This window comes from Malus sylvestris, chromosome 6 (genome assembly GCF_916048215.2).
Source record: "Malus sylvestris chromosome 6, drMalSylv7.2, whole genome shotgun sequence".
Lineage (NCBI taxonomy): Eukaryota > Viridiplantae > Streptophyta > Magnoliopsida > Rosales > Rosaceae > Malus > Malus sylvestris.
In genome coordinates, this window is record NC_062265.1 from 28,903,556 (window position 1) to 28,920,286 (window position 16,731).

Here is a 16,731-nt window from a genome sequence, read left to right on the forward strand (position 1 = left end):
TTTTCATAAACAGTGTAGTAAGTTTCATAAACAGTGTCGTAAGTTTCATAAATGGTGTCGTAAGTTTCATAAATAGTTTGTGCGCGCGTTAGATTTTTTTTTTTAAATATTAAAATTATGTCTTTTTCATTAAAATTTAAGCTCTTTTGTCCTTTTGATTAAAATTTAAGGGTTTTTCATTAAATTTTAAGTCTTTTTAATTAAATAAAGTTATATCATGATTTTTTTATTAAAATAAACTTTGCCCAATCTCTTTTCATAAAAATTCCCTTTATTTTTTGAATAATATAAAAAAGATAAGTATTTCCGTAATGTTGAAAATAAAGTAGAGAGTAAAAGAAACCAAGATAGAATAAAGAGAAACGAAAGAGGGTTTTGAGGAGAAATTAGTGTATATTTCCTTATCATTAGAAAATGCTTCATGGTTTAATCGTAACAATTTAAAATAAGAGGGAAGAGAGTTTAGGAGAGACTCCATCACTGGAGAAGAGATTAATAACAATGGCAACACAATTTCACCAAAAGAACTCCATGGTCTAGCAGACTTTATCCTACAATTTCACCAAAAAAACTCCATGTTGTAGCAGACTTTCTCCTACAATTTCACTTCACATCTTCACCACTCAACCGTCATCCACCGCCATGACTGCCGTCACCCCACCCCCATCCCTTCCTCCTTCCTCTCCATCTCCGTCGGCTGCACCCCTTTCCCCTCTAGCTTCGTGGTCACACGATAAATAACGATAGCGACACAACGTTGATGCGAATATATTTCCGCTGCTCCTTGGGGGGCTTTTTTTTCAAGATATTTGCTCTTAGATGCAAATTTTATTGCCCTTACTACTAGCGTTTCTTGCATTACTTTTTACATTCTACACATCTCTTATTGATTTACATCATTTGATTCTCTTTAATTCATTTGGTCCGACAACTAATATGTAAAAAAGTGAGTGTATGCGGATATCACCGCCATATTCGTTAAAGAAAAATGCTAGTAAACATTTGCACTAACATTTACACTTCAACCTTTTGACTCCTTCACATGACATGTATCATTTTTTTTTGCAATCATATGTTCTGTTTTTCATCATCAATATCATGCAGGAACCTACTCCCCATCGACGGCTCGTGCAATTTAGCTAAAAGGAAAGCCAATGATTCATAAATACCAACACTATGGACCAACCCTCTATCTTTCGCCGTACTACTCCCTATGTGAGCAGGTATCTGGACCTATAAAGTTGAAGGTCATATATGTATCAAAATTAGGTGCAATGCGCAGTGGAGAGGCTGTCTTCCCCATTGCTATGCAGAGGAGTAAAATATGTAGGTGTGTGTTTACTTTTTTGGTAATGCCATCATGACATGTCAATACGTTTTCTGAATGGTTAATATGGCCTCGTTTGAAAGCAGAGCCGGAGTTCGAAATCAGTCTCATGAAGAATTTTTATTGGCATGAAAAATTTAGGGTCTGCTACCCACAAATCTAATTTGTACTTCTCATACACCTATAAATTTTCGAACCCAAGGCCTGTGGATCTTTCAAACTGCACTTACCAATACACTGCAAGCTATTTATTGAAAACATTAGCAAACAATATATATATCAAATTTCAGGATGAGCCTAGGCCTTTTCTACCTTCCGTGTGGCTCCGTCACTATTTGAAAGTGTTTTAAAATGACTGAAAGTTCTTTTTTTTTTTGGTAAAATTGATTTTGGATTCCGAAACACTTTAAGCGTTTTCTGAAATGTACTTTTTGCAGGAAGCACTTAAAGTGCTTTTTTAGGATTCACTTGAATTTTTATTAAAGATTTGTTTGAAAAACATTTTCACAAAAAACATTTTCAATCATTTTATAATCACAGTCAAACGAGCTCTATATATATTCTTTTCTACAAGTACAGTAGTACTCTCTAGAGGTTATAACTTAGGACCCTTCAACAAGATCTAGTGATTCTCATTTTATGCAACTCAAAACAACAAATATCAGAAACTTTTTGGTTGTTTAGAACATGTAGCGAGAATTTTTTAACAAACAACTAGAGAACGAAAACGAAGTTAGCAAGTTAGTCTTGAGTAGAAACGCCTTCGACTTTGAGTCGTAACCATGTTTGTGTAAAAACTGTGTCAACATGTTTAACTCAAGTAGTAAAGTTGTGACATTTGAAAATGCCTTCAATCCTATACCTAAGTGAAATAATTACATTTGATATTTTACATTGGTGATTCTTTGAGATTCAAATTTCAATCATAATTTTAAGATAAATTATTAAATTCCTTTTAAAAATTTGAGGAGTATTCAATCAGAATTTTAAGTGATTTTTTAAAGGTTGTTTTTATCCAAAATGGTTCCTAAGATTTGAAATTAATATAAGTGGTTCCTGAGTTTGTCTACTATCAAACTTTTGGTCATTTTAAAAAAAAATTCTGTTAAATAAGGACTACAAAGATAAAAAAATACCCTCAAATTAATATAAAAAAGGGCCAAAATGATTGACAAAAATTTAGGGTATTTGTGTCATTTTATTCTTATTTAATGGAGATTTTTCACAGAAGGGCCAAAATGCTTTGTACAAACTCAGGGACAGTTATATCGATTTCAAATCTCATGGACTAAAGTAAAGAGTTATGCCAATTTTAAGAACCATTTTAACTAAAAAGCCTTCTCTAAAATAAACGTGTATTCAATTAGGATTTTAAAATAGCTTATTAAAATCTTTATAAATTCGGGTGTATTTAATTAGAATTTAAAAAAAAAATTATACATCCATATGTATTCAACCTAAAAATTTACTTTAAAGAATTTTAAAAAGTTGACGAATTTGAGGGACTCAGAGAGATTTCATTGTGTATTAGGTATTCATAAATTATACCTCTTTCTATGAGATTCCATTGTGAATCCTTTAAAATTTCTCAAAATCTTAATCAAATAACCCTAATATTAGTATCACATTGGAAACACACGCAATCAATTATTTTCATATACAGGTATGTCCAAAACTTGGTGCAAAATTTACTATTTTTGTTCCTCAAATTCAACAGGGGCCATGTTACATAAAAGTTTCAAATACTTTTATATTTGTAGTATTAAAAAATCACCTCAATTTACTGTATACTCACAGACTCTCAAATAATTCAAACTTTGCTGACTTTTCCTCCATTTTCCCGGGAAACAAACAGACCAAAATGGAAAAACACGCGCCACTCATGCGCGTGGGAAAAATCCAAAAGGATACCCATCGAAATCTACCGCTAGATACAGCTTTTTCCCGGGACCAAACTAACTAAAACCGCCCAGTCCGAAATTACCAAAAAACCCCTTTCATTGTCTCTCTCTTTCTCTCTCCTCTCTCTGCACAATTGCACATTAACTCTGCAACAAGCAACAGAAATTTTCTGACCAAATTTATGTCTGTCCTCTCCTCACTGTCCACGTCGGCACCTTCCTCACAAGCAAAATGGCACTCCCTAACCTTACCGCCCCTCGCATTCACCGCATTTACAACTCTGCCACTGACCTCCCCTCTACCGCCTTCCCCTACCTATTGCTGCTCCTCCACGGAGCTCAACCACCGAGACCCCCCTCTGTTTTTAGGGTTTAGGGTTTTATTCTATTCCGACTTTTGCGCTTGCCCATTTGAAAAATTTCCCAAATTTCGAAGCGGGTGAAGATTAATTTCTAATTCGGAGGTTTGGGTTCGCTCAAACTTTGTCCTTTTTTGTTTGCCTTCGAATATTTTTATTGTATTTTTTGTTTAGATTTTGAATTTTTAGATTCTCTCTTTGACTTTTTTCTCTCTCTACGTCTCTCTCTCTCTCTCTAGACTGTGTAGTGGTGAGCTGGAATGGATGATGGTGTTGTGGACTAATGGGAATGGGATTGCAGGTTTTGGTGGGACGGCCAACGGAGTAGTCAGCAGTGAGTTTTTGATGCTTTTTCTTGGGAATGGCTTTCTGGGGTTTTGGTTTTGGTATCCAGAGGTAGGAAGAAAGTGGCTTTTCTGAATTTCATGGTGTTATTCTGTAGCAAAAAGGTGCTGCATTGTTCTGTATTTCGGTAAAAATGCTCAAGTTTTGAACTTTATTCTCTAATATGGCAATGCTGATTGATATATATGTGTGTGTGTATGTTCTGTTTCCAGTTTTGTGGTTTATTGTTCTCTGCGAAATCAAGGCTACCGCGATTCTTTACCGGTTTTGTTTATTCGAGTTTTTTCTGGTGTCTTTTTTAAAGTGTGTATTGTTGGCTTGCCTCTCTCAGGTTGGGAATGCAGCTTCTTTTGGGTGCTGAAATTTGAGTTTGGCGGGTGAATTTTGGAATTTCTTTTGAGTTATTGTGTTTGATTGGGACAAAGATGGATGGGAGGCGACATTCTGTTGATATTCCTATCTCGAAAACTCTTGTGCAACTGAGGAGGGTGAGGTCTTTAAGGGATCCTGATACTAATTCTATGAGCAAGTACTCTGCTTTGGTTGAGAATGTGAACTGGGAAACGAATTCGAATAATGATATTTCTGTGCAGTTCATGAATAGTTTCCAAGGTGGCTCTGACAAACATCGTTCTTTTAGATCAAAGAATCCGGGTCTGTATGGATTAGGAGGGGATTGCATAGATGATTTTGAATTAGATTGTGCTTTAGGAAAATCTAGGTTTATCTTGCATGAGAATTCAGAGTGGATTGGAAGTACAGGGAGTCGTCTGGTTAGGAGCAAACAAGCTGAAGAATTTGATTTTTCAGGATCAGATAAGGAAGATGTGTATGGAAATAAATCCCTCAGTGATAGACACTGCGGCAGTCAAATGGATAAAGGATTGGCCTTGACATGCGTCAACCCTTTGGAGGATGGGGATTATGAAGCAGCTGGTAGATCATTGCATTTAGAAAGAACAGATCAGATTGCATCAAAGAGACAATCACAACGCAAAAATAATGTAAATTCGTTCAGGGAAGTTGGTAATTTTCGTAAAGTTTGCAGTCCATGCCGCTCAGCAAGTGATTCTCTTTCAAGCCATAGTGCATCTTTATTTGTAAATGAAGAGGCCGATGCCATTGATCACAACCGTCCTAGTTGTGAGGTCAACTGCTGCTGGTCAAGAACCCCTCGATTCAGAGGAGCTAACCTCCCTTTCAACGTAGATGAATTTCCTTTGTTATACAAGCATGCAGATGAGAGTGCGCTTTATGAACAGAAGAGCTTGAAACACATTGGCAATGAAAGGAGTCCGTATCCTAGGAGTCTGAGTCAGAAATTCAGGCCAAAATCTTTTAATGAATTGGTGGGACAAAATGTAGTAGCGAGGTCTCTTTTGAGAGCTATCTCTAGAGGAAGAATAGCCTCGTTCTATCTATTTCATGGCCCTCGTGGTACAGGAAAGACATCTGCCGCAAGGATTTTTGCTGCTGCGCTAAATTGCCTTTCGCATGAGGAGCATAGGCCATGTGGTCTCTGCTGTGAATGTGTTTTGTACTTTTCTGGAAGGAGTGGGGACATCAAGGAAGTTGATTCTGTGAGAATCAATCGAAGAGACAGGGTTAGATCTCTTATTAAGAATGCAGCTATTCCTCCACTTTCATCACGGTTTAAGGTTTTGATTATTGATGAGTGCCACCTGATGCATGGGGAAACATGGGCAACGGTTTTGAATAGCATAGATAACCTTTCTCAACATGTTGTCTTCGTGATGATCACTCCAGACGTCAATGAGCTTCCCCGAAGTGCAGTTTCACGGTCTCAAAGATTTCACTTTCCAAAGGTTAAGGACGCTGATATTGCAAGCAGATTAGGGAGAATCTGTGTTAAAGAGGGTCTTGAATTTGATCAGGGTGCTGTTGACTTTGTTGCTTCCAAATCGAATGGTTCACTTAGGGATGCAGAGATGGTGCTTGATCAACTAAGTTTACTTGGCAAAAAGGTCACAATGGGCCTGGCATACGAGCTTGTGAGTGCTCAGTCTATTTTTATTCATTTATTTACTTTATATATATCGCATTCTATTTATCCAGTATTTACAGGAAAATTTCCCTGTTATTGTAATGCAGATTGGAGTCATCTCGGATGATGAATTACTGGGTTTGCTAGATATGGCATTGTCATCCGACACTTCTAATACGGTAATAAAAGCCAGGGAGTTGATGAGATCTCGGGTTGATCCTATGCAACTGATATCACAGTTGGCAAATCTTGTTATGGACATTCTTGCTGGTAAATGTCAGGACAATGTTTCTGAAGTCCGAAAAAAGTTCTGTAGCAGGCACACCTGTAAGTTGTTTAAGATTGCGCTTGTAATATTGTCACTTACTCCCCGAAAGCTCCCTACACAATTTATACAGGAAATGCAAGTTCTTTGAGCATGCTTTCTTAGACCCTAAGTTTTGTTTGATTTTGGTCATGACTCACGAGTAATGGTCAAGGAAATTAATTATTAATGGTTTTCAAGCAGTCCAACAATTGTTTTGCTGCATTATTAATGTTTGTTGATTAATCGTCGTGCCTTCTGCTGTTAATTACTCTCTGTCATCTCATGATTATATGCTTATACTAAGGTGCTGTTCCCTCAATTTTCTTCCTCGCAGCTGAAGCGGACTTGCAGAAACTGACTTTTGCATTGAGAATATTCTCCGAAACTGAGAAGCAATTAAGGGTGTCCAAAAATCAAACAACATGGCTTACTGCAGCTCTGCTGCAGCTAAGCTCTGTGGAGTCTTCCTCCTCGGATGGAAATGGTACAAAATTGTGTTTCAGAAGTACGCAAGACATTAGCTTGACTGACAAATATCTTCCCTTTAATTCCGTTCGTGAAAGGCTTTTCTTTTTCCATAAACCCTAGTTAGTATGGCTGAACTTTCATATATTTTGCTATTATTCTGATGGTACATCATCCACAGCGGACAGCTTCAAGAATCTTGCCACTTGTTCATGCAAGTTAAATACACCAGACAAGTTGCGCATGCAGAAGGATAGTGATGGAAAGTTGGAAGCCGTATGGAAGAGAGCTACAGATTTATGCCTATCCAATTCACTCAAGAATTTTCTGAAGAAACAAGGAAAATTGTCTTCCTTGCTTCTTGGTCAAGGTACATTCGTCTAGTAATATCTAGTAAATTATCCTTGATCTTCAAATTCTGGTACAAACCACATGAAACATAAAAAAAAACCAGAGGAAGATGGAAATCAAGATCATCTCAAATCATCAACTTTATCTTCGTAGTTTGGCTTGTTATATGACATTTATGTATGTGCAATTGTTCTCACCTCTAATGCTTAATTGTAGGTTTAGCAATAGCTGAGTTGGAATTCTGCCATCCTGATTATGTATCAAAGGCTGAGAAGTCGTGGAAGATCATTGCAAATTCACTTCAATCTATATGTGGTTGCAATGTGGAGATCAGGATCAATCTTGTACCTTGTGCTTCTGATTCCAAGTATGCAAAAGTGAAGAAGTCATCTTTGAGGTTGTTCAGCTGTTCCCGCAGAATGCAGCAGAAGTCACAATCATCTACCAAACGTGGAACTGATTCAGACTATTCTGAGTACACATCTGAAAAGCCCATGTTAAGTGATCAACCGACTTTACCTTGCTCCTCTGAGTGTTCTTATAAAATGCCAAATAACTGCAGTGACAGAATGGTGGTGGTAAGTACTTTGAGAAATGGCGAAGGAAATATACTCAGCACAAGGACTGCCTCATCCCACAGATCAGTTGAAGATGATATGTCAAAGATACCTGGGTTAGTGGTTGATTCTTCAAAGGAAGAGGGAAGCAATCATGAATTCCATGTTTTATCTTTTGAAGAACCTGAACATCAACCAAATTGTTTTCCTAGAACTCTGAGGCTTCAAAAGAAGTTCCGTTCGTCAAATGCTTCTCATACGACCTGTTGCACCAAACAACATAACAAGACTGCATCATCTAGCCTAAGCAAGACATCTTTTGGTACATGTCTCGTGGGAAATGATTCATATGTTTTCTGCAGCGGTGCTTGTAATAACACTGACAGCTGTATAAACGAGAATGTGTAAGTGTTGCTGTAGTCTCCTTTCCATATGTTGGTGCCCTTAAACTTTGGGTTTGAGATTCTTCTTGTCTAAACTGCAGACTGAAGAAGAATTCAGCCATGCTCTGTTGGAGAACCCCATGCTTCACTCGGGAAAGGTATTAGTAAAAAACTACAGGACTGTACTAATCGTATGTTGAAAATTTTAAATTGATTTTTCGTTGAAGTTTTAGGACCAAAAGCAAGGGACAAGATGTTCTTTCACTGCATACTTAACGAGATAAGGTCTGCCTAATTCAAGCGTGTTAAATCTGCAGGCCTTACAGTTGAGACATAAGCGCAACATTTGAACCGAGGGTGTTGGATTCTTCCCTGCGCAACTGCTAAGTAGTTCTACAAAGGAGGAGCACTTGAGAAAATAACCATAATTTATCATGACGGTTGCAGAGGAGCTCGAAAGACTTCATATATCACATATTTCTTTTTGTAGGTTTATATTTTGCAATCTGCAGCGGTTGTCATTGATGTTATAGGTATTTTCTGGACCCGGATTCAGGGTTTTACATAGAGTATCTAGCAAGAACTGTTTCTTCTCCGATCTAGTAAGTGTTTCTTGTTTGGTTTCGTACATGCCTTGCTTACGAAAACAGTACTGTACAACCGGTGTGTACCCTACTAACTCTCGGTCTAGTGGTATTTCTGCTTCCAATGCAATGGAACATTCATTACAACGCCTTCTCGCTATATACATTGTTAAATCAAGGTATCGACCCCCTTTTCTATTGAAATGAGAAAATACAAGCATCGACGGAATGGTAAGGTGCATTTATTTAAGGGTTCTTTAGATATAGACCCTTGCAACTCTTATTCCCTAGATAAAAACCCACTTAATTCTAAACATCCAAATAAAACCTAAATTTGAAAAAGATTACCAAGTAAAAAAGTAATTGACCTATTATTACAAAATATTTACAACTTGTGCCACAATATTCAAATCAAATTAATAAATGTTATTTCTCACCTTAATTATAATGAACAAATAATTATTGCACATACTATTACCCCTAACATATATATATATATATATATATATATATAGAGAGAGAGAGAGAGAGAGAGAGAGAGAGAGAGAGAGAGAGACACACACACACACACATACATCAGAAGTATATAGTACTACTATAAGTTCAATATATATATAATTTACCAATATGTACTACTATACGTCTTACCTATATATGTAAATTTATGATTAGCAAATAATATATATTTTGTAGGTAAATTAATAATGAATCAAATAACATTCTTTTATTTTGTAGGTAACTTATTGTTCATATATTATTACATGTTGTTGATGCACAAAATCAGTGAGAACTTTGGTACAACAGAAAGTGTTAAGTTTGTGACCTTCGCTAGATTGCTCCGGTCACTAGTGTGGATAAATATGTAAATGGATAGGGACAGGGAAGCAAACACAAGATGTGCGTGGTTCACCCAGATTGGCTACGTCCACGGAGTAGAGGAGTTCTCATTAATTGTGAAGGGTTTACACAAGTACATAGGTTCAAGCTCTCCTTTAGTGAGTACTAGTGAATGATTTAGTACAAATGACATTAGGAAATATTGTGAGAGAATGATCTCTATTTATAGAAGAGAGTTTCTAGTTTCATTCTGATATTGACACGTGTTGTGTTGTGATTGGCTTCTGATGTTGACACGTGTCGCGTTATGATTGGCTTTTGATATCGACACGTGTCGCGTTGTGATTGGCCTTCTGGTTGTAGGGAAACTCTTCTGGGTTCTTGACGGTATAACGTTGACCGGTGCTCAGTAGTTTCGAGATTGGTCAAGTATGGTACAAACACTGCTCCCCTAAGTTCCCGAGTGAGGGAAGCTCCTCGGTTGGGGACTTGCAAGATCCAAGCCATTGAGTAATCACGAAACTTCTAAGTACCAAAGTGTGGTATCATTTTCACTTGCCTTATCTGTCTCATACGTAGATGTGACATCTTCTCTGGAAGTACTTTTCCTCCATCCAGGGGTGGTATCTTTAACTGATGAAGATGCACAAGGTAATGTATCAATTTCACTTGAAGCTTACTTGTAGTTTCGGGCTTGGTCAAGTGCGATACAAAGTGGTACAACTCACCTTCGTACCACCAACCAAGTGATGAAAGCAACTCACCATTCATTCCACCTATCAGAAGACGAGTGGTACAACTTGTACATGTGAACTCTTAGCATTCACAAATAATAAAAAACCCTTAAGCTTGACAACTCAACTAAGGGAGCACTTATGCCCAACAAGAGTTATAGTCACCAATAAAGTCTTATTGCAAGCCAACAAAAACTTCAGTGCATGGCATACGAAGATTAAGTTATTCAGCCCTCTTGCATCTGCTTCAAACATTTCCCCTTTGTAACAATGCAAACACTACAACTTGTAGAAAGCTTTACACACTCTTGATCAAGACAGTGTGAAGCAAAACCAATTTATGGTGCCAACAAGAGCTTCATCAATGGAGGGCAACCACAATTCTCAAAAGCTTTACACACTCTTGATCAAGACAGTGTGAAGCAAAACCAATTTATGGTGCCAACAAGAGCTTCATCAAAGGAGTTCAACCACAATTCTCAAAAGCTTCACACATTCTTGATCAAGACAGTGTGAAGCAAAACCAATTTATGGTGCCAGCAAGAGCTTCATCAATGGAGGACAACCATAATTCTCAAAAGCTTCACACGCTCTTGATCAAGACAGTGTGAAGCAAAACCAATTTATGGTGTCAACAAGAGCTTCATCAAAGAAGTTCAACCACAATTCTCAAAAGCTTCACACACTCTTGATCAAGACAGTGTGAAGCAAAACCAATTTATGGTGCCAACAAGAGCTTCATCAATGGAGGGCAACCACAATTCTCAAAAGCTTCACACACTCTTGATCAAGACAGTGTGAAGCAAAACCAATTTATGGTGCCAACAAAAACTTCACCAATGGAGGGCAACTACAATTCTCAGACCTTCAAAGCAAATTCAATTTATATGGTTCATCCAAACCTTCGACTACTACAAGGTGTGGCTTGCATCACAATCTCTTGCTCAACAGTGTGGAAGCAAAATTTGTATATGTTGTCTCTCCCACATTTTCAAATTTCTAGTTTCCCAAAAAAAAAATTGGGAAATTCAACAAAGCTTCATCAATGGAGGACAACTACAAATTCTCAAAAGCTTCACACTATCTTGATCAAGATAGTGTGAAGCAAAATCAATTCATAGTACCCAACAAAAGCTTCAACTCCAAAGCTTCACCTACAAAGCTTCAACTCCAAACAAAAGCTTCAACACAAAAGCTTCACCCACAAAAGCTTCACCTACAAAAGCTTGACCCACAAAAGCTTGACCTACAAAAGCTTTACCCACAAAAACTTGACCCACAAAAGCTTGACCCACAAAATCTTCACCTACAAAGCTTCAACACAAAAGCTTCACCTACAAAAGCTTCACACTATCTTGATTAAGATAGTGTGAAGCAAAATCAATTCATGGTGCCCAACAAAGCTTCAACCTCAAAGCTTTACCTACAAAGCTTCAACACCAAAGCTTCAACACCAAAGCTTCACTTACAAAGCTTTAAAAATATATATATTTATTTATTTATTTTCAGAAATTAGAAAATTCAAAAAAATAAATAAAAATTGCCTAGGCCTCATCTTCTTTGGGCCTAACAACTTTCATAACAAATATATATGAAGAAGGAGTTTTGGGCTACCACTTAGAAAGGAAATGCCTCATTTATCAACTCCCTCGACCGGAGACTTGAGGGACTCCTACCATATGCTACTGCATCTTGATACTCGGAAGTCTGACGACCACTCAGTGACTTGGATTTTTCAAGTCTCCAAACGAGAAGTTTTCCTCACTCGGGAAATTAAGGGAGCACTACCTCAACCTACATGCTTCACTCACAAAGCTTCAACATACAAGCTTCAACAAAAGGAAAAATTCAAACAACGTAGTGAAGAAGGCCTTGGTGTATTTAATACAATACGTTGAAATGAAGAAAAGCTTGTTTATTGATATCTCCGATAAGTTACAAATATGTACATATACATGAATCAAAATAAACAAACAAGAATGAGCTTTCACAAAGGTTGCTCAGGAGAAGTCTCAGCAGTCGACAGAGCCCCAAAAAGAGGAGGCACCAGAGGATGATTATTCGAAGCCTCAGTACTAGGCAGAACCCCAAAAGGATGAGGCACTGAAGGTTGATCATTTGGAGCTTCATTACGCGGTACAGCCCCAGAAGACGAAGGCAATGCCTTTGGAACAAACCCACAAACCTCTGATGATCAAGTAAAATCTGACCATCAGATTCCTGCAGCTGGTCGAGCTTCCTCTTCATGTTTGTAGCATGGTCATGTGCGAGCCTTTCCATTTTTTATTCTCATGCTTGAGCCCTCTTATCTCCTATTTGAGACTTATCACTTTAGCCGCCAATGATTCAACTTGGCGGGTTCGAGCAAATAGGCGTTAGGCCATATTAGACATAGAACCTGCACACTGAACACTGAGAGCCAGAAAATCCTTAACAGCCAACTCATCAGACCGTTTGGAAAGTAGTATGTTATTTTTTGGAGTGAAAAGGTTCCTGGCTGACACACCCCGATCCTAGAATCAAGGCGTGTTGTGGTTTTGCTTCACACTGTCTTGATCAAGAATGTGTGAAGCTTTTGAGAATTGTGGTTGAACTCCTTTGATGAAGCTCTTGTTGGCACCATAAATTGGTTTTGCTTCACACTGTCTTGATCAAGAGTGTGTGAAGCTTTTGAGAATTGTGGTTGCCCTCCATTGATGAAACTCTTGTTGGCACCATAAATTGGTTTTGCTTCACACTGTCTTGATCAAGAGTGTGTAAAGCTTTCTACAAGTTGTAGTGTTTGCATTGTTACAAAGGGGAAATGTTTGAAGCAAATGCAAGAGGGCTGAATAACTTAATCTTCGTATGCCATGCACTGAAGTTTTTGTTGGCTTGCAATAAGACTTTATTGGTGACTATAACTCTTGTTGGGCATAAGTGCTCCCTTAGTTGAGTTGTCAAGCTTAAGGGTTTTTTATTATTTGTGAATGCTAGGAGTTCACATGTACAAGTTGTACCACTCGTCTTCTGGTAGGTGGAATGAATGGTGAGTTGCTTTCATCACTTGGTTGGTGGTACGAAAGTGAGTTGTACCACTTTGTATCGCACTTGACCAAGCCCGAAACTACAAGTAAGCTTCAAGTGAAATTGATACATTACCTTGTGCATCTTCATCAGTTAAAGATACCACCCCTGGATGGAGGAAAAGTACTTCCAGAGAAGATGCCACATCTACGTATGAGACAGATAAGGCAAGTGAAAATGATACCACACTTTGGTACTTAGAAGTTTCGTGATTACTCAATGGCTTGGATCTTGCAAGTCCCCAACCGAGGAGCTTCCCTCACTCGGGAACTTAGGGGAGCAGTGCTTATACCATACTTGACCAATCTCGAAACTACTAAGCACCGGTCAACGTTATACCGTCAAGAACCCAGAAGAGTTTCCCTACAACCAGAAGGCCAATCACAACGCGACACGTGTCGATATCAAAAGCCAATCATAACGCGACACGTGTTAACATCAGAAGCCAATCACAACACGACACGTGTCAATGTCAGAATGAAACTAGAAACTCTCTTCTATAAATAGAGATCATTCTCTCACAATATTTCCTAATGTCATTTGTACTAAATCATTCACTAGTACTCACTAAATGAGAGCTTGAACCTATATACTTGTGTAAACCCTTCACAATTAATGAGAACTCCTCTACTCCGTGGACGTAGCCAATCTGGGTGAACCACGTACATCTTATGTTTGCTTCCCTGTCCCTATCCATTTACATACTTATCCACACTAGTGATCGGAGCAATCTAGCGAAGGTCACAAACTTAACATTTTCTGTTGTACCAAAGTCCTCACTGATTTTGTGCATCAACATTTGGTGCCGTCTGTGGGAATCGACACAAAAAACTATGTCGGTTTTCTTTTATTTTTTCACCTCCGCCATGAATCTGCAAAACACACAGAGACACAGACAGCTATGCTCCGTTTCTCCAACAATTTTCAAGAAATGGCACATCTTTTTACTTCTTCTCTCACTCTCCACCTCCACTGTTATTTCCTATAGGCCTTCAGGCACGCAACCATCACTCCCACCCGACGCTCTCGCCCTCGTTGCCTTCAAATCCAAAGCGGATTTACACGGCGCCCTTCCATTCTCTTCCAATGCCACTGCCGTACAGTTTTTTCTGTCAATACGACTATTTACCGGACAGACATTCAGTGGACCGGTCCCGCCTCTAAACCAGACCACACTCCAAACGTTCAATGTCTCCACAAACAACCTCACTGGCGCAATCCCCGTCACTCTGACTCTGCTGCGGTTCGGTGCTTCGTCCTTCTCTTGGAACCCAAGCCTCTGCGGCGAGACTGTGAATAAGGAATGCAACCGGACAAGATCCTTTTTTTCGGCGCAACTCATGTTCACGAAGCTTCGCCACCCACGAGGGCGCTCGGGCAGAGCAGTGTAGAAAATATCCACGGCTTTGAGTTGACTCAGCCGATTCACAAAATCCCAAGAAGAACCGCCCTCATTATAGGGTTTTCCACTGGCGTCTTCGTCCTGATATGCTCGTTCCTGCTCGCTCCCCTGTTTCACAATCACGGTGAAGAAACAATTCGAATCCGTGATCGGACTTTTCAGCCCAAACTTCGACCCGACTTGGAATAACAGCCTCATTCTCCAGAATTGCTCGGCGTCGCAAAACAGCTGTATCATTCCCGTCGATTTCGTTCAGAAGCAGTTTCAATTTAGAAAGCTGCAGGTCCAGCGTCGATAACATCATCTGCCTGTTTCAGATGCAGGTCCTTCGGGTCGATTTCGGTTCAGTCGGATGGGGAGTCGCCGCTCTCGTTGGATTTCGAAACGGTGGAGTTGGGATGAAGACTTAAGGGATTCTGTGATTGTGATCCGAATGCCACGGGTACTCGAGTAAAGCTCGTCGAGATGACGGACGGGTACCAATGCAGATGCGTTGATGGTTTCGACGACGACGACTTCAATCATGGGTCGGGCTGCCGGAGAAATGGAGAGACAGAAAGAAGTGCGCTAAGAAAAGAAAAAGGAAAAGCAAGTTTGCAGGGAGGTGGAGAGACATAGCGGGGTGCAAAAGGAAAAGAGAAAAAAAGAAAAAGAAAAAGAATGAGTGATGGGCACGACCAGGCTGTCCAAGAAAAACAAGTGGAGTTAGCCTTCTAGTTTCGCCAAGAGACAGAGACAGAGACGCAGTGGAAAGCAAAAGGAAAAGAGAAAGAAATGGAGTGGGAAAAGCAAAAGCAAACCAAAAAAACAAAAGCAAGGAATAAACATCCCACCAGAATGATGTAATTTATTTTTATCTTTTGGAGACATCTGTATAAACCCTATCAGAGGGTAAAAAAAAAACGGCAAGCCCAAAATAATGGGCTACAATGTCATGTGGAGGGCGAATACCCATATGCCCAAAAGAGCCAGACCAAAAGTACGCCCAGTACTCCACAATTATTCGGCAACCTGCCGCTATTACCACCAACCAGGTGATCAAAAGTACGCCCAGTACTCCAAAATTATTCAGCAACTTGCCGCTATTACCACCAACCAGGTGATGAAATGTACAACTCGTACTCTAATATCATTTAGCAACTAGCCATTCATGCCACCAACCCGGTGATGAAATGTACAACCCGTACTCTCCTTCATGCCACCAACCAGGTGATCAAAAGTACGACCAGTACTCCAAATTATACTTGAGCATTAATCATGTCATTCATACATAAACATTCATGAGCATCACTCACGACAATCATACATAAACATTTATGACCATTATTCATGTCAACATTCATGAGCATCACTCATAACAACATCCATGAGCATCACTCATGTCAATCAACAGAAACATTCATGAGCATCACTCATATCAAACAGCTTCAAAAACTTCATTTACGGAGCTCTATCTTCAAAAGCTTCATTTACAGAGTTATAGCTTCAAAAGCTTCATTTACAGAGCTCTAGCTTCAAAAGCTTAATTTACAAAAGCTCCAGCTTCGAAAGCTTCATTTACAGAGCTCTAACTTCAAAGCTTCACCTACAAAGCTTCAGTGCAGGGTATATAAATACCGCATCCGAACAACCGCCACTTCGGCCCATACATGGATTCAATTTGAAGTCTCCAGCCAACAGACTCTATTGACCGAAGACTTGGGGGACTACATTATGTACCATATATTAAGCCTCAACTAGGCCTCATGAAAAATATTTGGGGGACTTAGCCCATTACTTATGTATTGAGAAGCGAGTCCTTATTCTATAAAAGGGACTCCCTCACTTTCATTAGAGAGCACCCATTATTCATGTACTGAGGAGCGAGCCCTTATTTTATAAAAGGGACTCCCTCACCATCATTAGAGAGCAACGCCGCCAATTGAGCAATCGCCTCGCCGCGAGCATCACTCCTAACCCATCACTTATGTATTGAGAAGTGAGCTCTTATTCTATAAAAGGGACTCCCTCACCACCATTAGAGAGCATCGCCGCCTACTGAGGAACGAGCCCTTATTCTATAAAAGGGACTCCCTCAACTCTAGCCCATCATTTATGTATTGAGGAAC

The 16,731-nt window shown here is 39.1% G+C and overlaps 1 protein-coding gene across 8 annotated transcripts; it reads left to right on the plus strand.

Annotated features, from left to right (window-relative positions):
* Positions 1–3,358: 3,358 nt before the first annotated feature.
* LOC126627396 (protein STICHEL-like 2) lies at positions 3,359–8,731 on the plus strand. 8 transcript variants are annotated; one of them, XM_050296872.1, is made up of 9 exons: positions 3,359–3,692; positions 3,827–4,059; positions 4,264–5,944; positions 6,045–6,264; positions 6,579–6,749; positions 6,891–7,079; positions 7,277–8,021; positions 8,102–8,158; positions 8,318–8,731. In XM_050296872.1, exons 3-9 carry the CDS (start codon positions 4,358–4,360, stop codon positions 8,328–8,330), a joined length of 2,982 nt encoding a protein of 993 aa, XP_050152829.1. In that variant the 5' UTR covers positions 3,359–3,692; positions 3,827–4,059; positions 4,264–4,357; the 3' UTR covers positions 8,331–8,731. The 8 variants fall into 8 exon arrangements, with proteins under 8 accessions (XP_050152829.1, XP_050152828.1, XP_050152825.1 ...); XM_050296871.1 differs by having other exon boundaries at positions 3,827–4,036; XM_050296868.1 differs by having other exon boundaries at positions 3,827–3,983.
* Positions 8,732–16,731: the final 8,000 nt, after the last annotated feature.